The sequence below is a fragment of the Salvelinus alpinus genome, chromosome 3 (assembly GCF_045679555.1).
Source record: "Salvelinus alpinus chromosome 3, SLU_Salpinus.1, whole genome shotgun sequence".
NCBI classification, from domain to species: Eukaryota; Metazoa; Chordata; class Actinopteri; order Salmoniformes; family Salmonidae; genus Salvelinus; species Salvelinus alpinus.
The window spans coordinates 41,115,768-41,141,302 of NC_092088.1; the positions used below are offsets into that span (position 1 = coordinate 41,115,768).

The 25,535-nt window shown below is 40.9% G+C and overlaps 1 protein-coding gene across 9 annotated transcripts in view; it reads left to right on the plus strand.

Moving 5' to 3' along the window:
• Positions 1-24,012, plus strand: part of LOC139570707 (cilia- and flagella-associated protein 46) — a 118,748-nt gene extending 94,736 nt beyond the window's left edge. For 6 of the 9 annotated variants that reach the window (XM_071392829.1, XM_071392831.1, XM_071392830.1 and 3 more), the window contains 9 exons: positions 4,767-4,846; positions 5,215-5,275; positions 5,682-5,714; positions 13,553-13,655; positions 13,843-13,955; positions 21,208-21,289; positions 21,521-21,657; positions 21,821-21,922; positions 23,653-24,012. In XM_071392829.1, the coding sequence (XP_071248930.1) occupies positions 4,767-4,846; positions 5,215-5,275; positions 5,682-5,714; positions 13,553-13,655; positions 13,843-13,955; positions 21,208-21,289; positions 21,521-21,657; positions 21,821-21,922; positions 23,653-23,780 (839 nt within the window). In that variant the 3' untranslated portion in view covers positions 23,781-24,012. The remainder of the gene's footprint in view (positions 1-4,766; positions 4,847-5,214; positions 5,276-5,681; positions 5,715-13,552; positions 13,656-13,842; positions 13,956-21,207; positions 21,290-21,520; positions 21,658-21,820; positions 21,923-23,652) is intronic. The other 3 variants (XM_071392832.1, XM_071392836.1, XM_071392837.1) reach the window with 3 other exon arrangements.
• The last annotated feature ends 1,523 nt before the right edge of the window (positions 24,013-25,535 follow it).

The following is a 25,535-nucleotide window of genomic DNA, read 5'->3' on the forward strand; positions in this document are numbered from 1 at the left end:
ATTTCAGGCTACAAGAGTGTAGGCCTAATGACAATTGTTGAATGTCATTACACTTTTTTAATACATTTTTTTTCATGAGGTTTTATAATTTATTGGTTGACAAGACAAACTATAAAACACAAACACACACAAACCAACAGACATTACACATTTATCCCCCCACCCAAATTCCCATCTCACTCACAGGACTTGCTTACTTAAGTACATGTATGTACAGTAATGATTTTATACTGCCAAGTGTTGTAGTTTTGCACAATGCAGTAGAGAGATTGACAGTTCAAATTGAGCTATGTCCATGAATAAATAAATCCATTGCTAATGTGGCAGAGTGTGTGGGTGTAACGTCTGTCGTCTTCCTCCTCCTCGGACGAGGAGAGGCGAGAAGGATCAGATGACCAATATGCAGCGTGGTAATTTGACATAACGATGTTTATTAAAGAATAAAGACGAACACGAAAAACACTTGAGAATTTACAAAATAATAAACGGAGTCAACAGACCTGAACAAACGAACTTACATAACACGAAGAACGCACGAACAGGAAAATAGACTACACAAAAACCGAACGAACAAACGAAACAGTCCCGTGTGGTGCAAACAGACACAGACACGGAAGACAACCACCCACAACAAACAATGTGAAACAACCTACCTTAATATGGTTCTCAATCAGAGGAAACGTAAACCACCTGCCTCTAATTGAGAACCATATCAGGTAACCCATTAACCAACATAGATACACATAACATAGAATGCCCACCCCAACTCACGCCCTGACCGACTAAACACATACAAAACAACAGAAAACAGGTCAGGAACATGACAGTGGGGCTTGGCATTGTAAGGCAACCATTCTCTTGGCTGTTGTTAGGCCGGCAAGCCAAATCCTTCTCTGCCTGTATGTTAAGTTCGGTGAAGACTCATCGTTAAACAATAGCACATTGGCCAGACATGGGATGGGTTTAGACAAAATGCCTGACATTGATGAAGCCACAGATTGCCAAAAGGAGTGAACCTCTGGGCACTCCCAGACCATATTAAAAAATGTGACCAATATATATTGTCCTGCTAATTATTTTATTTTTTATTTTACCTTTATTTAACTAGGCAATTCAGTTAAGAACAAATTCTTATTTTCTATGACAGCCTAGGAACAGTGGGTTAACTGCCTTGTTCAGGGGAAGAACGACAGATTTGTACCTCAGCTTGGGGATTCGAACTTGCCGCCCCAATAACAGGGTTAATAATATAACTGTGAGAATGTCCAACGGGCTTTTATATAATTCTAAATTAATATTAACAATAATCGCTTTGTTTAAAAAATAACAATATTTTGGAGATTCTATTTTCAAATAACGTAAAATGAGCGAGGAAAAAGGCCATTCTTGAACATGGGGTGAGACATTGTTCCAATTTGTTATTTAGAATGATTTATTTCTGTTTTTAGAGGGAGAGAAACCAAAAACCTACAATCATCTCATGGGTCTCCCAGTCGAGGGCGGCACAGGTATTGAACCAGCATCTGTAGCAACACAGCTGGCACTGCTATGCAGTGTCTTAGACTGTTGCACCACTCAGGCGCTGTATAATGTGACTGGTCGGGAGTGGACTACACTACTACAGTAAGACCAAAATAAAATAATAAAAACCTTAGTGTAACAACAGTTTTAGTAAGTAATACTGAAGTCGTGCACAATTATCAGTTTCTATTTAGGTTTATGTCGCCCATTCATTGTCAGAGACCCATTTGGACCCAAAAGCATAATCAGTGTTCTAACTCCCCCTTGCGCTGGTCTGGAGCAATGAAGTGGTGGCGCAGGGTACCGTACTAAACCACAAATTATCCCGTGGTGTAAGCTCACAATTTTTAAAGGAGGAACCACTGTACTTTGGCATTAAACCACACATTGTGGGCACAGAATAAAGACCCAGTAATATAATTTAAGATTGGGGAGATTTTGGCCTCCAGAACACTTCCGTCTTTGTAAAGTGGACATTTTGATCCAAGGGCACTTTCCCCTCCATATACATTTGGAAATCAAAGGGTGCAGTTTCTTCCAATATCCCAGTGGCTGTGAAAGGGGAATCATAGAGCTGTAAAAGTTTATCCGAGGAAGTATGTTCAGCTTAATGATGTACATGCAAGTTTGAAAAGAGTTTGAATTTGTGCATTGAGACCATCTTTGTAGGTCTGACTCTACTTGTTTATGAACACTATTAAAATTGGTAGTGATCTGTAAGGATGGATAGATGTCAATGCCTAGGTATTTGAAATGGCTTACTATTGGGATGTCAGGGGACATGTAGGTATCGCTTCATTAAGCGGTAATAGTGTGGATTTGGTCCAATTAATTGTGTAACCTGAGATTTAACTAAAGTTTTTAAAGATATTGAGAAGGACAGGTAGAGAACGAGGGACGTCTCCAACCTATAGTAATATATCATCTGCATATGGTGGTCAGAGATGTGAGCAGTGGTAGGAACATGTGTGGACTGACAGACTGCCTGAGCCAGGGGTTCTAGTGATAAAGCAAAGAGTAAGCTGCTGAGAGCACATCCTTGCCTTGTCCTTCTGGCAATGAGGAATTGTTTAGAGGTACTGCCATTCAAAGTGATCAAAGGCCTTTTCGGCATGAAGTGAAATGAACAGCATCAGCTAGTTCCACATCTGCAGCTGCAGAAATGACGTGTAGCAGACGGCAGATGTTGTCAGAGGCCAAACAAGTTTTTATAAAACCAGTTTGATCATGATGAACTAAATTTGTCATGCAAGGTTCAAGTCTGCGAGCCAATAATTTTTGCATATCATTTAACATCTAAATTGAACAATGATATGGGGCGATAGAATACTGGTGCCATCATTATCGTCATGTTTAACCTACAATTTAGAATAAAAAGAGCGAAAAGTATTGTTAATTAACTTTTGGTCTGTATGCACTATCCCCTCTGTTGATTTGACTGTAATATTATTTGCAAAGCCCTCATTGGTCCTTAGTTTCATAGCCAATAACCGGCTGGGCCTTGCACTGTTGAAGTAATAATTCTGACGAGCTTTGTACATAAGAAATTCCGCACATCTGTATAAAACATTCAGTTCTTTCTTAACCAATTCTATGTCGTGTAAATATTTTGAAGAGGTGACAGATTGCACTCTGTTGTAAAACATTTAACTTTGCCTCCAATCGTTTTGCTTCATTAATATTTGCCTTGTGTAAATTAGAAGAGAATAAAGTTGCATTGCTTCTAATAAAGCCTTGAATTGCATCCCGAAGTATGCTTGGATCGTCAACCGATCCTTCATTAATGCTAATGAATTCTTTGAGATCTATTGCAAATTGATGTTTGAAGCTCTTATTTTGTAGGAGAGGGGTATTGAAGCGCCAGCGAGCTGCAAAGTTCCTGTTACCACATAAATTAGCCATATACAAAACTATATTATTGTCTGACCGAATATTTGGCATACACTGAGTATACAAAACATTAAGAACACCTGCTCTTTCCATGACATAGATTGACCAGGTGAATCTAGTTGAAAGCTATGATCCCTTATTGATGTCACTTGTTAAATCCACTTCAATGAGTATAGATAAAGGGGAGACAGGTTAAAGAAGGATTTTTAAGACTTGTGTTGTGTTTTATTTTTGTGTTTTATTTATACATGAACATTTGCAGTGTATCTCGCAGCCTGTCTGGGTGTAAAACAAGTGTAACAAACATCAGACATGCATTCAACATTTTGAACCTCTGAAATAGTCTTCACATGTAAAATTACAGTAAGTAAATTGTATTTAAATGTTTTATTGTAGTTCTTTTGAAGGATGATGTTTTCTTAACCTTTCTGAAAATATGCACATTTGTAATTTACAAAAGGAAAAGTAGTTCATGTTATGTTTGGGCAAGCTTAATTAACTTTAAAAAGGTTAAATAATTTGCATAACACCAGTGGGTGCTCAAAGGTTACAGACTTAAATGAGCAGAGACGTACATAGGGCATTTGGAATCTGGTGTGTGTATGTGTGTGTGTGTGTGTGTGTGTGTGTGTGTGTGTGTGTGTGTGTGTGTGTGTGTGTGTGTGTGTGTGTGTGTGTGTGTGTGTGTGGTGCACACACATGTCGTACTGAGCAGAGATTGTATGTGGATGAGGTTGGCTGGAGTATATATAAAAAAAGTGACATTTACTTTCCACACCTAGGACAAACATTACCATCATTTTGACATCTATAGTTTACCACTGTGTCAAGAAGATGTAGTGCCTGAAGCACCTTTTGGAAAGCGATATTTGTTATTCTACGCAGTAGTTTGCATGAAACATGCACAGGATGAATTTGAGCATACAAAAGAATTCCTTTGGGAAAGCAATGGTTATTTTGTTTAGGTGTCTGTCTGTTGTTTCTGGATTTAATTATAGGGTACATTTACTGAAAAGGAATTCTTCAAGGCCTGACGTTTAAAGGTTCAATGCTTTGCAGTTCTCTAGTTTGCTATCTCGGTTAACATGGAACTATAATCTTGCTTAATTTGGTCAGACGTAGCCTGTCCGCTAGAGATTACTAGTTTGCTAGTGGTCACTGCAGAAGGAAGTATTTATGGGTCGTAGGAAAACTTTCAGAGTTTCTGTATTCTTTCAGCGTCTTCAATGATGTCATTGGCTTTGGCAATAAACCTGAAAGTAAAGTAAAGTCATTAGGGATTTGTCAAAATGCTGTGTAATTTAAACCGCCAGACAACTGCTTCCTTTATTATTTCTGCATCCTGTTTGTGGCAGTTGAAAGTGACAACAAAAAGGAGACCAAAGGTGGAAAGGGAGCCAAGGGGAAGGTAGATCAAAGCAAAGCCATCAAAATGGTGAGTTCAGTAAATAAATATAGGCCTGCCTTTTTACCTGCCTTCAGCACAGGAAATTATTTAAGTCCCCTGGCCCGCTTGTGACTTCTCAATCAATTACATAATGTTTCTGTAATGATCCTGTGTCTGGCTTCTAAACCATATTTATTCCCTGTCACCCTTTCACTCTTGCTCTCTTTCTCTCTCTCTCTTCCTCTGTCTCTCTTTCTCCCCCTCTCTCTCGCGCTCTCTATCTCCCTTTCACTACTCCACTCTCTCACTCCCAAGTCAAATTTATCTCTTCCGCTCTTGCTGTCACAGATGTTTGTTTGGATGTCTCTATCCAATATTAGTCTACCTGGATTTAATCTGTGTTTTTTGTTACCCAGGTGCCGGTCAGTCGTGTCTTGCCTCCCAACACCCTCCCAGTAGACACACACAACTTCAAATGTATATTTTACTTGTTTGACTTTAATAATGACCTTTAACACCTCCAATAAGTATTTCACTGATTTTCAGTGGTGAGATAATCTATATTTCTAGGAATTTCCTAGATAGGTATTTCTTAAATATCTTCCCGGTACAGCCAGAAGAGGACTGGCCACCCCTCAGTGCCTGGTTCCTCTCTAGGTTTTTTCCTATGTCCCTGCTTTCTAGAGTTTTTCCTCGCCACTGTGCTTCTACCTATGCATTGCTTGCTCTTTGGGGTTTAACCCTGGGCATCTGTAAAGCACTTTGTGACAACTGCTTATGTAGAAATGGCTTTATGAAATTTGATTTAGGAAATAAGATTGTTTGTAATGCCAGACCAGTGACATAATGTGGAGAAAATTGTCCTTAATACACCTCATCTAAGATATCATAGACCCTTACAACGAAGAGGAATATGGTAAGTAAGCATGATCTCAGTTGTCATTATGATGTTTCTGATTTTGCTAATAATTTCCTAAGAGAATCGTTGATCACGATACGGCCCCAGACGATAAGCTATGTTGTTCTGACAGCCCCGGCCCATATTCATGGGTGTCTAGGATCAGATTTGACTTTATATCATAATGTATAAGATTATATGGACAGGGGGTACCTGATCCTATCAGCACTTCTACTCTGAGACACTTTATGAGTATAGACCCTGATCTCGACTGATATCTTTGTAAGCTGTGCTATGATGGGTTTTGTTGCAGTAGGAACCTAGGGGCATGGCTCTCCTGAACGAAACATCCAAGAATACCATAAAGAGGTGCATCCAATCTAGTGTAGAATATGCCCCCAAAAAGTAGTTGATTCAAGATAGCACTGTTTTCCAATCCCATTTATTGATTTGATATTTTGTTTTAATAAGCATGAAAATGTTGCCAGCGCCAAATAGACGTGGTTGTAATGGTCAGAGTTTTTAGCCTTTAGCCGACTTTTATGTTGATGTCCCTACGCGCGGGTGAAGTATGTGAGTGGTCGTTTTACGAAATCTGTCTTGCCTGCTACTTACTTAAACCGCATACTGTGTACTAATCATACCAAATACTACATAGAACGTACTGTTTAGTAAAATCCTATGCAGTAAGCAACAAATATCAATATACTACTCATCTTTATTGAGATGGCCTCATTGAATGCGCAATCGCGCTTTTCCCCCGACGTTCATACATCTTTGTAGAACACGTCCCCTATTTTGATTATCAGCTGGTGTCGAACACACTTGAGTGTGAAAAAACTATTCAGTTCTGTGAAGCGAATTCTACTAGATGAAAAGCCAAAATGAGTATGACATCCGGGCATTTAAAGTATACTTGATTTTCAAAATTTCACATACTATAAAAGGTAATTTTTTCGCATACTCAAACGGCCTACTGTGTCCAAATACCCATACTAACCAGTCCAAATACCCATACTTGCATCGTAGATAGTAGGCTGTTTGAGGATGCGAAATAAGAACGTTTTATAGTATGTGAAATTATGAAAATATAGTATGCTTTAAATGCCTGGATGTCATTCTCATTTCGGCTTTTACAACAGCTGTTAATCAGATATGGATATGGGGATGTGCTACCAAAATTAAACAATAACACAAAACAACACAATCGTGCATGACGCATTCTCAGTATGCAAAAATAGAACTCTTTATAGTATGTACATTTTCAAAAAATCGAGTATGGTTTAAATGCCAGGATGTTATACTCATTTCTGATTTTCATCTAGTAGAATTCGATGCACACTTTTCCAAAATGCATTAGAAGCAAAGGATCCGACCCCTTTTTTCAATTTTCGCCTAAAATGACATACCCAAATCGAACTGCCTGTAGCTCAGGACCTGAAGCAAGGATATTTTTTATTTTATTTTTTATTTCACCTTTATTTAACCAGGTAGGCTAGTTGAGAACAAGTTCTCATTTGCAACTGCGACCTGGCCAAGATAAAGCATAGCAGTGTGAACAGACAACACAGAGTTACACATGGAGTAAACAATAAACAAGTCAATAACATGGTAGAAAAAAGAGAATCTATATACAATGTGTGCAAAAGGCATGAGGTAGGCAATAAATCGAATAATTACAATTTAGCAGATTAACACTGGAGTGATAAATCATCAGATGATCATGTGCAAGAAGAGATATTGGTACTGGTGTGCAAAAGAGCAGAAAAGTAAATAAATAAAAGCAGTATGTGGGGTGAGGTAGGTAAATTGGGTGGGTAGTTTACAGATGGACTATGTACAGCTGCAGCGATCGGTTAGCTGCTCGGATAGCAGATTTTTAAAGTTGTTGAGGGAGATAAAAGTCTCCAACTTCAGAGATTTTTGCAATTCGTTCCAGTCGCAGGCAGCAGAGAACTGGAAGGAAAGGCGTCCAAATGAGGTTTTAGCTTTAGGGATGATCAGTGAGATACACCTGCTGGAGCGCGTGCTGCGGGTGGGTGTAGCCATCGTGACCAGTGAACTGAGATAAGGCGGCACTTTACCTAGCATAGCCTTGTAGATGACCTGGAGCCAGTGGGTCTGACGACGAACATGTAGCGAGGGCCAGCCGACTAGGGCATACAGGTCGCAGTGGTGGGTCGTATAAGGTGCTTTAGTAACAAAACGAATGGCACTGTGATAAACTGCATCCAGTTTGCTGAGTAGAGTGTTGGAAGCTATTTTGTAGATGACATCGCCGAAGTCGAGGATCGGCAGGATAGTCAGTTTTACTAGGGTAAGTTTGGCGGCGTGAGTGAAGGAGGCTTTGTTGCGAAATAGAAAGCCGATTCTTGATTTGATTTTGGATTGGAGATGTTTGATATGAGTCTGGAAGGAGAGTTTGCAGTCTAGCCAGACACCTAGGTACTTATAGATGTCCACATATTCTAGGTCGGAACCGTCCAGGGTGGTGATGCTAGTCGGGCGTGCGGGTGCAGGCAGCGAGCGGTTGAAAAGCATGCATTTGGTTTTACTAGCGTTTAAGAGCAGTTGGAGGCCACGGAAGGAGTGTTGTATGGCATTGAAGCTCGTTTGGAGGTTAGATAGCACAGTGTCCAAGGAAGGGCCGGAAGTATATAGAATGGTGTCGTCTGCGTAGAGGTGGATCAGGGAATCGCCCGCAGCAAGAGCAACATCATTGATGTATACAGAGAAAAGAGTCGGCCCGAGAATTGAACCCTGTGGTACCCCCATAGAGACTGCCAGAGGACCGGACAACATGCCCTCCGATTTGACACACTGAACTCTGTCTGCAAAGTAGTTGGTGAACCAGGCAAGGCAGTCATTAGAAAAACCGAGGCTACTGAGTCTGCCGATAAGAATATGGTGATTGACAGAGTCGAAAGCCTTGGCCAGGTCGATGAAGACGGCTGCACAGTAATGTCTTTTATCGATGGCGGTTATGATGTCGTTTAGTACCTTGAGCGTGGCTGAGGTGCATCCGTGACCGGCTCGGAAACCGGATTGCACAGCGGAGAAGGTACGGTGGGATTCGAGATGGTCAGTGATCTGTTTGTTGACTTGGCTTTCGAAGACCTTAGATAGGCAGGGCAGGATGGATATAGGTCTGTAACAGTTTGGGTCCAGGGTGTCTCCCCCTTTGAAGAGGGGGATGACCGCAGCAGCTTTCCAATCCTTGGGGATCTCAGATGATACGAAGGAGAGGTTGAACAGGCTGGTAATAGGGGGTGCGACAATGGCGGCGGACAGTTTCAGAAATAGGGGGTCCAGATTGTCAAGCCCAGCTGATTTGTATGGGTCCAGGTTTTCCAGCTCTTTCAGAACATCTGCTATCTGGATTTGGGTAAAGGAGAAGCTGGGGAGGCTTGGGCGAGTAGCAGCGGGGGGGGCGGGGCTGTTGGCCAAGGTTGGAGTCGCCAGGAAGAAGGCATGGCCAGCCATTGAGAAATGCTTGTTGAAGTCTTCGATTATCACGGATTTATCGGTGGTGACCGTGTTACCTAGCCTCAGTGCAGTGGGCAGCTGGGAGGAGGTGCTCTTGTTCTCCATGGACTTTACAGTATCCCAGAACTTTTTGGAGTTAGAGCTACAGGATGCGAATTTCTGCTTGAAAAAGCTGGCCTTTGCTTTCCTGACTGACTGCGTGTATTGGTTCCTGACTTCCCTGAACAGTTGCATATCGCGGGGGCTCTTCGATGCTATTGCAGTTCGCCACAGGATGTTTTTGTGCTGGTCGAGGGCAGTCAGGTCTGGAGTGAACCAAGGGCTATATCTGTTCTTGGTTCTGCATTTTTTGAACGGAGCATGCTTGTCTAATATGGTGAGGAAGTAACATTTAAAGAATGACCAGGCATCCTCAACTGACGGGATGAGGTCAATATCCTTCCAGGGTACCCGGGCCAGGTCGATTAGAAAGGCCTGCTCGCAGAAGTGTTTTAGGGAGCGTTTGACAGTGATGAGGGGTGGTCGTTTGACCGCAGACCCGTGGCGGATACAGGCAATGAGGCAGTGATCGCTGAGATCTTGATTGAAGACAGCAGAGGTGTATTTGGAGGGCAGGTTGGTCAGGATAATGTCTATTAGGGTGCCCATGTTTACGGATTTAGGGTTGTACCTGGTGGGTTCCTTGATGATTTGTGTGAGATTGAGGGCATCAAGCTTGGATTGTAGGACTGCCGGGGTGTTAAGCATATCCCAGTTTAGGTCACCTAACAGAACAAACTCTGAAGCTAGATGGGGAGCGATCAATTCACAGATGGTGTCCAGGGCACAGCTGGGAGCTGAGGGGGGTCGGTAGCAGGCGGCAACAGTGAGAGACTTATTTCTGGAGAGATTAATTTTTAAAATTAGAAGTTCGAACTGTTTGGGCATAGACCTGGAAAGTATGACAGAACTTTGCAGGCTATCTCTGCAGTAGATTGCAACTCCTCCCCCTTTGGCAGTTCTATCTTGACGGAAAGTGTTATAGTTGGGTATGGAAATCTCAGAATTTTTGGTGGCCTTCCTAAGCCAGGATTCGGACACGGCAAGGACATCAGGATTGGCAGAGTGTGCTAAAGCGGTGAGTAAGGCAAACTTAGGGAGGAGGCTTCGGATGTTGACATGCATGAGGCCAAGGCTTTTTCGATCGCAGAAGTCAACAAATGAGGGTGACTGGGGACATGCAGGGCCTGGGTTTACCTCCACATCACCCGAGGAACAGAGGAGTAGTAGGATGAGGGTGCGGCTAAAGGCTATCAAAACTGGTCGCCTAGAGCGTTGGGGACAAAGAATAAAAGGAGCAGATTTATGGGCGTGGTAGAATAGATTCTGGGCATAATGTGCAGACAGGGGTATGGAGGGGCGCGGGTACAGCGGAGGCAAGCCCAGGCACTGGGTGATGATAAGAGAGGTTGTATCTCTGGACATGCTGGTCTCAATGGGTGAGGTCACCGCATGTGTGGGGGGTGGGACAAAGGGGGTATCAGAGGTACGGAGAGTGGAACTACAGGGTCCATTGCAAACCAAAACAATGACAATGAAAACTAGCCTGAACAACAGTATGCAAGGCATATTGATATTTGAGAGAGACATACAATAAGGCATAAAGTGATTGCAGGTCTTGATTGGGAGAGCTAGCTAAAACAACAGGTAAGATAACAGCAGCAATAACAGGGTGCTAGTCTGACACAGCAACAACAGGTAAAAAATGGCGATGACTAGGCAGAGAGGGTCGGATTAACTACACACAGATCCTGAGTTAAAGCACAGAGCCGACAGATAAGACACAAATAAACAGAATGGAGTACCGTGAATTAATGGACAGTCAAGCATGCATCAGCTATGTAGCCAAGTGATCATAGTGTCCAGGGGGCAGCCGTAGATGGAGCAGAGGAGGCCTCCACTAAGCTAGCACGCGGCGTGTAAAGTTAGTAGCCCGGGGGGTGGTCTGCTCAGACGTGGTTGTGTCGACAGAGAATCCAAGCCAGATGGCGATGGCGAAAGAGAGGTTGTGAATTGTAGAATAGTGTTTGCTAACTGGTGCTAGCTTCGTGGCAGTGGCAGTGGCACTAGCTCTTCAGCTAGCCGGCAGATGGGCCTAGCTCGAGGCTAGCTCAAGGCTAACTGGTGCTTGCTTCGGGACAGAGGTGTTAGCCAGTAGTAGCCACTCGGTTGCAGCTAGCTAGCTGTGATGATACGGTGTAATTGTCCAGAGCTTGCGTCAGGAATCCGGTGATGTGGTAGAGAAAAAGCAGTCCTATATGCTCTGGGTTGATATCGCGCTTGCAGCTAGCCGGCAGATGGGCCTAGCTCGAGGCTAGCTCAAGGCTAACTGGTGCTTGCTTCGGGACAGAGGTGTTAGCCAGTAGTAGCCACTCGGTTGCAGCTAGCTAGCTGTGATGATACGGTGTAATTGTCCAGAGCTTGCGTCAGGAATCCGGTGATGTGGTAGAGAAAAAGCAGTCCTATATGCTCTGGGTTGATAACGCGCTGCAGCTAGCCGGCAGATGGGCCTAGCTCGAGGCTAGCTCAAGGCTAACTGGTGCTTGCTTCGGGACAGAGGTGTTAGCCAGTTGTAGCCACTCGGTTGCAGCTAGCTAGCTGTGATAATACGGTGTAATTGTCCAGAGCTTGCGTCAGGAATCCGGTGATGTGGTAGAGAAAAAGCAGTCCTATATGCTCTGGGTTGATATCGCGCTTGCAGACTGGCAGGTATCGGCCCGGTATTGAAGCTGGCTGTGTCCGAGTTAAGGGCGAAGACCGCAGCAGTGGCTAACTGACTACTAGCTAGTAGCTAGTTATCTGGCTAGCTTCTGATTGGGGTTACGGTTCAAAAGTATATAAAAAATAGCAGGTCCGTACCACATTGGGTGAGGCGGAATGTAGGAATGTATATTCAGTTCCTAGATGGAAAGTGAAATTAAAATAAATACGAAATGTATACGAAAAATACGAATACTATTTACACGGGACAAGACAGGACAAAGACAAAGGGTTAGGATATGCATATTCTTGATACCATTTGAAAGGAAACACTTTGAAGTTTGTGGAAATGTGAAATGAATGTAGGAGAATATAACACATTAGATCTGGTAAAAGATAATACAAAGAAAAAGCGTGTTTTTCTTTTTGTACCATCGTCTTTGAAATGCAAGAGTTAGGCCAAAATGTATTATTCCAGCCCAGGCGCAATTTAGATTTTGGCCACTAGCTGGCTTCAGTGTATGTGCAAGTTTAAGGGGGCACCGATCCCGTAGAGGTTAATTAGGAAGATGGATTTCTGCTTTCTCATTGAAAAGTGTTTCTTGTTCTCTTGGCCTTCGTCAGAGCTTTTAAACGAAATATTAAACCATCTTTTGATTTCTGAACGTGTCGACACAGGGGACTTGGGATGTGGCTACGTTATTGATGTCATGTTAGTCAGGCCTTATGATTTGAACATATGGATTGTTATAGTTTGTAGGCTAGGTTACCTATTGAATTATTACATGTATGGATCAAGCCTTAGCAGTCACTTTCATCTCGTTCCCAATGATCAGTGCTTTAGTTTATTACGTTGCTGTCCAACGGTTCTGAATTTGCGATGCACCCAACTGTCCAAATTGTTCTGTGCAATAGCCTTTTGATTTGAGCATTTGAAAGGTTTTGGTGTGTGTACTAGGCTATTTGATTTAATGTATATATGTTACAGCACTTAGGTTTCACTAATAAATATGTTGAAATGGAACCAGATTATACATTTCTGTCTTCAGTCCTTTTTAAATAGGATAGATGGGCTATATGGTCTACTATGGTATAAGTCGAATGTGATAGTGTTCGTATAACCAGCCTCAGTAGGCCTATTACTCCATTCCTATTCTATTCAGAGTTTTGAGCAATTAATCAAATTAAAATGAGCTATTATCAGACTGGTTCATGTGGTGCATGCCTGTTAAATTTGGAAAAATCCACCCACACACTGCCTGCGTTGCGGCCATGGCATACTGCATACTTTTTAATAAACAGTACAGTACGTGCTAAATACTATGCAACGATGCATACATAGTATGCGGTTTAAGTACAGTATGTAGTACGCTAGTATGGGTATTCGGACACAGCCTCTGTGTTTAGAACTAAGACTCCTTCTCAGCAAGGAGAATTTTGCAATGATTAATGTGCTGTTTGCCAAAATCCAATGGACTATTGACTGGCCTTGACGTGTCCTCCTCCCTCCACCATCGGGTCCCCAAACTCCCTTCACACTGTACATTTTGTCAGTGCAATTCTTACTGTTGTTTATTCTGTGTGTGTGTGTCGTGTGCGTGTGTGTACGTTGCGGGGGGGGTATGTTTCAGAAGGCAGCAGCCTGACAGAGAGGATGAAGAGGACTTTGGAGGCATACAGCCAGCAGTTCACCCCACTGTGGGAGGGCTTTTTGGGAAGTGAACACACTCCCAGGTCAGAAGTCACTTTCACTCAACACACTCATTAGCAGTAATGACACAAGTGCTCCAGTAGAGTCACATATGTATGTCATGTATTCCTGTCCGCTGGCATACCAATCTGATGGCAGATGTGTTTTACGTGATGTTTTTTCATGGCATGCTGCACTCTTAAGCCACTAACACTGATGTGTGTGTGTCAGTCTCGCAGAGCTGGAGCAGCTGCTGACAAACTGCAGTGCTTTCATCTTCCATGGAATGGAGCGCTTTCTCGCTAACATCCCACCATTCAAGCTGGCTGCCCTCAACCTTTCTGGTACTGTATCCAATATCTACCTACTTTTTTTTGTGTTTTGAGTTTGTTTGATCTGAGTTTCAAGAACCTTCTTGTGAAGATGTTGGACGATTTTGAGGTAGATTTTATTTTGTAGTATCAGCTTTTTCCATCGAATACCGACCGTTTAAATTTTTTGATCAGAAAACAAGCCCTTAAAACCTTTTCTCAATATAGGGGGTGCTGTTTCAACGTTAGCATTTATCGTCTCCAAATTAAACTGCCTCATACTCAATTCTTGCTCGTACAATATGCATACAATTATTATTACTATTGGATAGAAAACAATCTCTAGTTTCTAAAACCGTTTGAATTATGTCTGTGGGTGAACCAGAACTCTTTCTACAGCGAAAATCATGACAGGACATGCGAAGCTCTGAAAAATAGTCTCTGATCTCGGATCAGTTGAAAACTCTGTGTGCCCTATGGCTTGACATGAACTGCACCCGCCTTCCCCTGGATGTCAGTAACCAATGAGAAGTGGAATGGTGTCTCTACGTGTTTGTCAGAGTTTATAAAAGGGAGTGGAGTGAGATGACCCTTCCTTTTGACGCTCGCCAGGACGCAAGGGAGGACATCAGAATCGCATGCTCAAAAGCTCTCGTTATTGATCAAAGATCTATCCGTCTGTGATTTAGTTCGATATAGGTGTTAGAAACATCATAACGAAGTTATTTGAAACCGATTTATATCAGTTCATGCGAGTATATTGCTATTTTTCTGAATTTCCTTAGTATTGCGTTTGACGATTTGGGCATGTGTGTGCCGTGAAGCTATCGTTAGCTGCTAGTTCTGAAGTTGAGGAGGTCGTTTTACAACAAAGCAACGATACTTTTGGACAAAGGACACATTGCCCAAGATACTGATGGAAGCTCGTCCAAAAGTAAGAGTTATTTATGATTTTATTCCGTATTTATGTGGAAAAATTTAAACGCAGTTGTCGGCCATTTTTTGCGGCACTAGTCTGGCTGTAACTCACAATGTATGTCTTGTAACGTTAATTTTAAAAATCTAAATCAGCGGTTGCATTAATAACCAATGCATCTTTCATTAGCTGTCCAACCTGTATTTTTTTAGTCAATCTAATCGATAAATAATCGTAATCATAGGTGCCTTTCCAAGATGGCGCCGGCCCGAATGCATGTTTTGACAGATTACATTGCATCACCAAGATTTTTGATGCTAAATATGCACATTTTCGAACAAACTCTATATGCATTGTGTAATATGATGTTACAGGACTGTCATCTGAAGAATTCTGAGAAGGTTAGTGAAAAAATTAATATATTTTGGTGGCGATAACGTTATCGACCCTTTTGGCTTGATTCAATGCTGGGTGATGTTAGCTCATGTGGTATGCTAATATAACGATATATTGGTATGTGGTATGTGGTATGCTAATATAACGATATATTGTGTCTGGATTCACAAGATCTGTGTCTTTCGATTGCTGTATGCTGTGTATTTTTCAGAAATGTTTTAGGATGAGTATTTTGGTAATTGACGTCGGTCTCTGTAATTATTCCGGCTGCTTCCAACGCTATTTCAGATTGCAGCTGCAATGTAGAAATGTGATTTATACCTGAAATATGCACATTTTTCTAAAAAAAACTATCCTATACCATGAATATGTTATCAGACTGTCATCTTATGAAGTTGTTTCTTGGTTAGTGGCTATATATATCTTTATTTAGTCGAATTAGTGATAGCTACTGATGCAGGAAAAAAATGGTGAAGAAAAAAAGTGGTGTCTTTTGCTATCGTGGTTAGCTAATAGATTTACATATTGTGTCTTCCCTGTAAAACACTTAGAAAATCTGAAACATTGTCTGGATTCACAAGATCTGTGTCTTTCGATTGCTGTATGCTGTGTATTTTTCAGAAATGTTTTAGGATGAGTATTTTGGTAATTGACGTCGGTCTCTGTAATTATTCCGGCTGCTTCCAACGCTATTTCAGATTGCAGCTGCAATGTAGAAATGTGATTTATACCTGAAAAATGCACATTTTTCTAAAAAAACTTATCCTATACCATAAATATGTTATCAGACTGTCATCTTATGAAGTTGTTTCTTGGTTAGTGGCTATATATATCTTTATTTAGTCGAAATTGTGATAGCTGCCCATGCAGGAATAAAATGGTGGAGAAAAAAAAGTTGTGTCTTTTGCTATCGTGGTTAGCTAATAGATTTACATATTGTGTCTTCCCTGTAAAACACTTAGAAAATCTGAAACATTGTCTGGATTCACAAGATCTGTGTCTTTCGATTGCTGTATGCTGTGTATTTTTCAGAAATGTTTTAGGATGAGTATTTTGGTAATTGACGTCGGTCTCTGTAATTATTCCGGCTGCTTCCAACGCTATTTCAGATTGCAGCTGCAATGTAGAAATGTGATTTATACCTGAAAAATGCACATTTTTCTAAAAAAACTTATCCTATACCATAAATATGTTATCAGACTGTCATCTTATGAAGTTGTTTCTTGGTTAGTGGCTATATATATATTTATTTAGTCGAAATTGTGATAGCTGCCCATGCAGGAAAAAAATGGTGGAGAAAAAAAAGTTGTGTCTTTTGCTATCGTGGTTAGCTAATAGATTTACATATTGTGTCTTCCCTGTAAAACATTTTAAAAATCAGAAATGATGGCTGGATTCACAAGATCTGTATCTTTCATCTGGTGTCTTGGACTTGTGATTTAATGATATTTAGATGCTTGTATTTACTTGTGACGCTATGCTAGGCTATGCTAGTCAGCTTTTTTACTGTGGGGGGTGCTCCCGGATCCGGGATGAGTACCAACTAAAAGATTTTGAGGTAGATTTTATTTTGTAGTATCAGCTTTTTCCATCGAATACCGACCGTTTCAATTTTTTGATCAGAAAACAAGCATGCCCTTAACCAAAGCCAAAGCTCAAATACCAGAACACAAATAAATAACCAGAACCTGCCACATTCCAACTATGCCTCCCTGCCAGTAAGCTGCTGTTGTATATATGCCATCACTGCAGAATTAGCACAACATACCTTTTGAAGTGACCCATTTGTCTGAAAAGGCGTCCCAAATGGCACCCTATTCCCTATGTAGTGCACTACTTTTGACCAGGGCCTCTTGTTAAAAGTAGAGCACTACCTTTAGGGAATACGGTGCCATTTAGGATGCACCCTGTGTGTCAGAGATTTATTGTCTGCCATCTACTATTCCACTGGAATGTAAAAAAAAAAATTAAGGAAACTTAGTAGAAAACAACATCATTCAACTCCAACTCCAACTCAAAAGACTGGTATTCAAAGGCATTAGGCTATAAGTTCAGAACACAGAACATAACTCTTCCGTTATGACGGGGAATATTTGTAAAGAATTATATAAAAATGTCCACGTTATGTCAAAGATCTGAGGGGCTTTGGATATTATGTGATGATAATATGATTTATTTGATCAAATTAAGGATGGAGAAACAAAAACCCAGATATACATTTTAAATAGTACTGTGTGTAGCTTATGTACGTAAATGGAGCAGTAGACTTAATCTCTTTAAACACATCAATCTTTAATTCCCCAAGTGGTTATATTTAGAAAGACAGCAATGTAACATCAATTAGATTTCATTATAGGCCCTTTGCTGTTACATTTTCCAAGTTTCACCAAGCACTTGTAGAAATTATACAGAGATTCAGAATGAATGGATTAGGGATAATCACTAGGCTTAGATGATTTATTAACATGATATAGGCCTAGTGATTGTTTGATGTAGGTTTAATGTGTGCATTGGAGATGTTCATCAGATGTAGTGTTCTGAATCTGTCGCCCGGAGTTGAAGTAGTTATTATAGGCACTAGAGAGCAAGCTGTCAATTAACGTTAATCTCACATTGAACTGTTCCCTGGACAGGAACACTGGCGTTCCCAATCCAGCAGATCAGAGTCTGGAGCTGACAGTGCCCCACCTGTGGCCTAACCCGGGTGTGTCACACTTTGGCAGATCCATTGACAAACCTCTCCGCAATTGATATTGACTAGGGGCCTTGTCTATAAACATTGATTACACCAATTGCCACTCAAAAATCTGTTTTGAGGTCGTAGTGCTGTAGTACTACGAAGTAGATGGAAATAGACACTTGACGAACACATTCATTGACAAAAAATAATAGCATGTTTTTGTCGAACGTACAGTATGTTGTGAAAAGAATAGCCATGTTTTTTCTTCTCATTTGCATTATGTGAAATTAAATACCGGTGTCTAAATAGAGCATAAAGCAGCCTGTATAAAACAACGAGGAAGAGAAGCGCTCTTTGGTAAAAGGGGTAAATTGGTCATCAAAAAGAAAGGAGGAACAAGGCAAGGTGCTCTTTGGTAGGTGCTCTTTGGTAAAAGGGGTAAATTGGTCATCAAAAAGAAAGGAGGAACAAGGCACTCTTCATAGAAGTAACAAATGTTTTTTGGGGGGCGGGGGGTTGATTCTCATCATGTTCGTATTGCAGGCCTTTGGTATTTTGCAGACAGAGACTCCACTCTTTCCTCAGTGGCTGCTGTCTTGATTCCTTTATTACGATACTTTTTCACTAATCTTCCTTAAATAACTGATCACACACCCCAAAAAGCCTACTTACTTTTCACACCTTTCAAACCCTTTTCACAACAATCAAACCCTTTTCACAGGCATGGCTCTTGGCCTTGCTTGATTTTTTAAAAACTTTTTTACTTCCACGTTTTGGGTGTGGATGACACTGGGTGTATTTGATCTGATTGACAGGGGAAGTCAGGATGACCTTACACATCACCCTGGGCCTCACAATACCATCCACTATCACAGACAGGCTGGGCTTTGGCACTTCTAACCCAACAAAGTGGTGAGGAATGTTCAGACTATGTTGCCTCGTCTGAATAACAGCTGTTACTCGATAACAAGCCGACCCCACCCAGTTAACAAGCCAGCAGGTACAAGGTGTTTGCAGATGTTATAGATAGTTTCGAGTTGTAATGTCATGCACAAGTACAAGTACAGGGAAATGTATTTTCTTGCATCAGACCGAGATGTTCAGAACTGATCTAGAGCAGAGGGAGGGAGGATGAGTTATATTCTACTTCCTGCACTCAATCTAATGCCTGAAGAGAGTTTTGACCATGACAAACTGTGCTTGTTGGAGTCATGAACATGAATCAATAGCTCTCTTCTCTTTTTCCTTTCGTTTACACACACTGGCCTAAATTCATTGACCTTCCTTCATAACCTATCTAGGGGCTACAGACGAGAATTAGACCTTTTACAAACTCTGGTGCATTTACATTGATGTAAACAAGGAAATGTGCATTAATGTGCACGGTCCCTGTCAAATAAATCCCATAAATAAATAATTCCAAGTATAGATACACTACCGTTCAAAAGTTTCGGTCACTTAGAAAGGTCTTCTTCTTTTTTTTAAGAAAAGCTCATTTGTTGTCATTTGTTGTAAAATAACATAAAATTGATCAGAAATACAGTGTAGACATTGTTAATGTTGTAAATGACTATTGTATCTGGAAACGGTAGATTTTTTTAACTGGGTATCTAAATAGGCGTACAGAGGCCCATTATCAGCAACCATCACTCCTGTGTTCCAATGGCACGTTGCGTTAACTAACCCAAGTTTATCATTTTAAAAGGCTAATTGATCATTAGAAAAGTATTTTGCAATTATGTTAGCACAGCTGAAAACTGATCTGATTAAAGAAGCAATAAAACTGGCCTTCTTTAGACTAGTTGAGTATTTGGAGCATCAGCATTTGTGGGTTCGATTACATGCTCAAAATGGCCAGAAACAAAGAACTTTCTTCTGAAGCTCGTCAGTCTATTCTTGTTCTGAGAAATGAAGGCTATTCCATGCGAGAAATTGCCAAGAAACTGAAGATCTTGTACAACGCTGTTTGCTACTCCCTTCACAGAACTGCGCAAACTGGCCCTAACCAGAATAGAAATAGGACTGGGAGGCCCCGGTGCACAACTGAGCAAGAGGACAAGTACATTAGAGTATATAGTTTGAGAAACAGACGCCTCACAAGTCCTCAACTGGCAGCTTCATTAAATAGTACCCTCAAAACACCAGTCTCAATGTCAACAGTGACAAGCCGGAGTCGAGTTCCTCTGTCCAGTGTCTGTGTTCTTTTGTCCATCTTAATCTTTTCTTTTAATTGGCCAGTCTGAGATATGGCTTTTTTTTTACAACTTTGCCTAGAAGGCCAGCATCCCGGAGTCACCTCTTCACTGTTGACGTTGAGACTGGTGTTTGATGTTATTTTAATGGACCAAAAATTTGCTTTTCTTTCAAAAATAAGGACCTTTCTAAGTGACCCCAAACTTTTGAACAGTAGTGTATCATTCCACCCATAGAGTGCTTTTTGGGTAGTGTAATTTGGTCCCAAAAAACAATTTATTTCACCTAATTTCTAAATGTTGTCATAAAGAGCACATAGTCAAGAATTTCGCTACACCCGCAATCTCCTAAATATGTGTATGTGACCAATAACATTTTATTTGATAAAAAGCATGTTTTCACATCTCAAAAGGATTAAATTAAGAATGAAGTGCCATTTAAAGTAACAGGATTGACGTAATAAGGCTGACGATTTCATCTTAAATCAGCCATAACTCCCCTTGTGACAGGGAATGGAATGATTTACTTAAATTGAATGTAAGTTAAAAAAATATATATAAAGTTAAACATTTCTAGCCTATCTATCAATGCGTAAAAGGGTTGATGTGTTATGCTCGACCCGTTCAGTGTTCCACCACAAAACACCAGAAAAAGGTCAAAAAGAGTAAAACCAGCTGACATGCTTTTACACTATGATTTACATTATCTTTTGAAAATATAACTTAAAGGAATAGTTTGACAATATTAAAATGAGAGTTCAGTAGAAACAGGGCTTAACTTCAAATAAGGGAAAAATGTAAATGAATCACTAATAATGTGAAATAAATAATAATCTTCCGAATTTTGGGGTGAAGTGGGTTGAAATCTTCCTAGAAGTCGGAAAAACATGCACTTTAGCAAGTCTTTATTCATATAAAAAATCGGAGTTTATTGAATTGTCCATGTGGTTTATGTTAGGGGCACTTCATTTAATATAACAGGCTTTTAAAATGCAATATTGGTGCACCATTTTTACATAAAATATCAAAGGGACACAAAAGTCACTATTTGTGGAACGACCCATGATCAGATGATGATAATGTGTTGTTATTTGTCCTCAGAGTGCCAGATGGCTGTCCTTTTTGACCTCGTCCAGAACAGCGCCAGCATGCTACGGCAATCCAAGCTAGATGTGCAAAAGAGGTAAAGCATTGCATGTGCTTCCTATGACTTTATCCAATGAAGACGCTGGACAGTTCCTTTTTAGACCTCATGTGTCTCCGTCTCTCTTTCTATCCTTCTTTCTACCTCTTATCTATATATTCTCTATCTCCCCCTCTCTCGCTCCCCTTTATCTATATTTCTCTCTCTTTCTATCCATCTCTTTTTCTCTCTCTTTCTCACTCTATCTCTCGCTTTCTCCCACTCTTATAGTGATGGGCACCTGGCCCTGGAGAGGCCCCTGGAGACAGTCCTGCTACTCACTCTGAGTGGCGTCCGTTGTGTTCTGCTCAACCAGTGGCACAGCAGCCCCCAGAGGAACATAAATAACATGGACTCCGTCATGGAGAGTGAGTTCAATACACTGTTACTGATGCACATTACTGTATGTAAATTAAACACAGTTTCATATAAAACTAAACTGGGACATGACGGCTTTAATTTAAGGTGTGATATGAAGTCTAAGAATAGCCGTACTATGTGTTGTGTACTGTGTGTTTTCATGTGTTGTAGATCTCCTGAGGGTGGGCCTGACCTCTGGCCAGACTGTCCATGCACTGAGGAAGGGAGAAGTCCAGAGGACAGAGAAAGACACAAACACTGCAGGATCAGATGGTAGGCTATATACTGTATACCATCACTACAACTCTGGGGCTGGGCCATATTCAATCATGTCTGGTAGTATTCTGTGAAGGCAGTGAGCAAATATGTTGAAATTGATATGTAGTTAAATATACCCATTTGGAAGAATGTTGAGTGCTTTTTGCATTACAAAAATCCCATGGGATGCATTTGCGCCGTTGTTTACATTTTTGTTGGTGGCACTATGCGGGAATAATGCCATTCATCAAGTGAGCCTTTAATCCTTCACACTAGTGGGAATTGGCCTAAATGGATAGGGCTAAATTGAAATGTTTCTTACAGAATAAATATGAATGGCATATGCATAACCATGGTAGCAATTGAAAGGGAACAGTTTGGAGATTATGGGGAAATTATTAGACCAAAGGTGAGTACACAACAGTTCACCTGACACAAGACTGAATCCAAATATTACGCTGTTGATTTTATGTGCATTTGACTTTGGCTGTACTTTTTTGCCGTATTTGTTGATAACGAAATCTGAAAATGTTCTGGATACATTCAGTAACAAAATAAGAATATTCCTGGAAAACGTGGGGTAGGTGCAATAGAAATTACAAGGGTTTGAGTGAGACTGACTAACTGGTGTCCCCAAGTGGCAATACACCTCCAAAGTGTGCACAGTTCCTAAGCAATTTCAACTATAAGGTACTTTTTTTTTAGCTTTCGTAACTGCCGTCGAGGAACTAGAGTAAGCATACTTGTAGTCGTTTAATTTGGAACACAATCCTGCTTCCCTGCCATCAGACACTTACTGTTGTTGTTTACACAATCCAAAAACGGTCAATTATAAATCACAATCTGGGTCAGGTCGGCATGACTTGAAAGCTTGTTCTATTGCTAATATGACGATATAACATGTAATTTTACAGTGTTAGGCTTTCACAAGGCAATTAAAATAGAAATGAGTCATGAGTGTATTCAGGTGCGTATGACGCTGTGGATTTTCTTCACAATTAACAAACAGGCTCATGTTCAGAACAACCCAGGGTATGACGCCGTGTAATCTTGTAACTGTACATCAAACATAGTGATCATGAACATTGACACTGTATATGACATGAGTTTGGAAATTTGAAGTGCACATTTGGACTCACGAGTGTTTGGCTTGCTTTTATGGCATCAAAGCAGTATTTATTATAATCCTCAACGTCTCATCTTTCAGAATACACCGAGTCATCTTCATTTACAGCATTTCCCCAAGTCAGATAACAAAACATTTACAAAAGTTGCCCAATTAACCGGGATAGACGAGGGCAACTTTTTGTCACATGATGCTCAAGTTCATGATGCTCAAGTTCAGTACGGCTTTCAGTCAAAACTCATACAGCACTGTGAACCGGAGAACCTGCACTCTACATCATGTATAGCATGTTACTGTAGAGCCACTGCGTTCCAATGTAGGTGCTTATTAGTGCCCAAAATCTGCCATTTTCAACCAGTATACGGGTACGAGTGTAAAGGATTAAGTGCATGTATTCAGATGTCAATTAGTCTTGCCACCAAGCAAAATGTGATTTTTTTTGCTTATCCCATTCATGACACAATTCCTAGAATTAAAATGTTCCTAAAACTGAATACTCTGTCAATTATTAGGATTTAAAAGACGGAGCACATTGCTACCTGTGTCACTCTCACTCCCTTTTAGTCCTCATGACTCATCTCTCTCTCTCTCTCATACTCCCTCTCTCTTTTCTCTACAGATGCCATATGCCATGAGGATTCGGTAAATAGAGATGGGAATGCACATGAGGCTCAACCAAGATTGACCACTTCACCATCAGCCTTCAATTGTGTCATCTATGGACTGCCTAACTTAGTTATTACATGAGCCGCTTCAGTCCCTCATGACATTCCTTCAAATTTAAGGATAATATTAAAATTGTTTTATTAAAAGAAAACATCAACACAATGTCATCTAATAACACAGTTATTCCTAAGGCTGTACAATTACAAACAGATCCCAAAAATGCATTAGCCAAGAGTAATCCTCAGTTTCTCTGAGACAGTTCACCGTTCATTTCTTGGCCTCAGTGAATAAATAAATATCTTGTTTGCCTCCACTTGTTTCATCTGTTTTATTGCGCCGAGCAGAAATAAGCCATCTAATGCACCTGGTGCCAGTGGTGGGATAGACAGGGTTGGGTAAGAGGGAAATCTCTAAAGCATTATCGTCCACTCCCCAAGCGTTCGCCCCTATGGAGCTCTGCCATGCTTTGGAATTACACTGTTATCAAAACCAATAATGTAATAAAACTCTATGAAAACATAGGGATGTATAGTACATAATACTTGGACCACATGAGTTGGTTGTGAGAGGACTAGATCTACAGTAGGCCACAGGACAGCACCCGGGGCTGTATGTGTAAAGCGTCTCAGAGTAGGAGGGTTGATCTAGGATCAGCCCCCCCCCCCCCCCATGCTGTCTGTGTGACCTTATTCATTGTAATCTAAAAGTCTAATCTTATCCTAAATTAGCACTCTTGACACGCTTGATATATATACGGCCCCTGGTCACAAATAACATTTGTGCCACTTGACGTTCCAGCAGATGCAACTGAAGTAGTTGTGTGTGTTGCTCTTGAGATCTTTCACCCTGTCGATACATCACACCTTTGTTAGCAACCATGTCGTTTATAGTGCTTGCTTCCGTGTTGTCTTTTGGTTGTGTGTTTACTCAAGATATACCTTAACAGTCTACTCTAGATGATAAGTGGGATGTTGGCTGTTATCTGGTATCCAAGAGTCACTGTAAAACTCTTGACAGCCCTTTCGATCCATATTTCTATGTCGCTTTCTATCCATCTCTTGGAGATCACTCAGATTAACATAAAGGACTGAATGATCAATGCGTTAAAAACTGATCTGACCAAACATAATTGAGAGGAGCCATGGGCAAGTCCAAAAACTCGAGAAAATCCACTTCTCGTAAAGCAGGTATGTTGTGTGTTATTGTAGAGGCTTCAATAACATTCAGTGAATGTTTGCCTCGAGGCGGATTTTTAAGTATGACCACCTGAATCTCAAGGCAAAGGGAACACGAGCCATCTTTGAATTAACATTAAGGTTAGTCTTAGCTGTAAGCACCCTCGGTAGAGATGTTTGAACTCAGATAATTGTTTTCTTTCCGATGTTCTCTGATTTCTGTAACATGCATGTCACACAAGAATCTTTGAATAAAAATGGGATTTTGTACTTACCGGTAATTCAACATTCTGTCGACGTGAACAAAGCAGAGGCTTTGTCAGTTCACATGGTGGCTGAGAGAACATGATTCACTGTTTCAATTAAATGGGGCTTTTTGTGTGAGGGTTATTGATTCTAATTCAGGGACATGTGGTTATGCAGTGCATCCAGAATATTAACCATAAGCTTGTAATCCTCAGTTTCCCAGTATTTGTTGTTATGTCCTGCTGACTTTTATCCTGCTGAAAAATGGTTGTTAATTGGTCAAAATGTTTGCTCTCTCTGTCAGCATATGCGCTACTGGTGTTGAAGTCAGGTGCAGGAGAGCAGAGAGTTGTGATCAGGCGCACTCTTTATTTGGGCGGAAGCACAACAAACGGACGCAACAGCGTCAAACCTC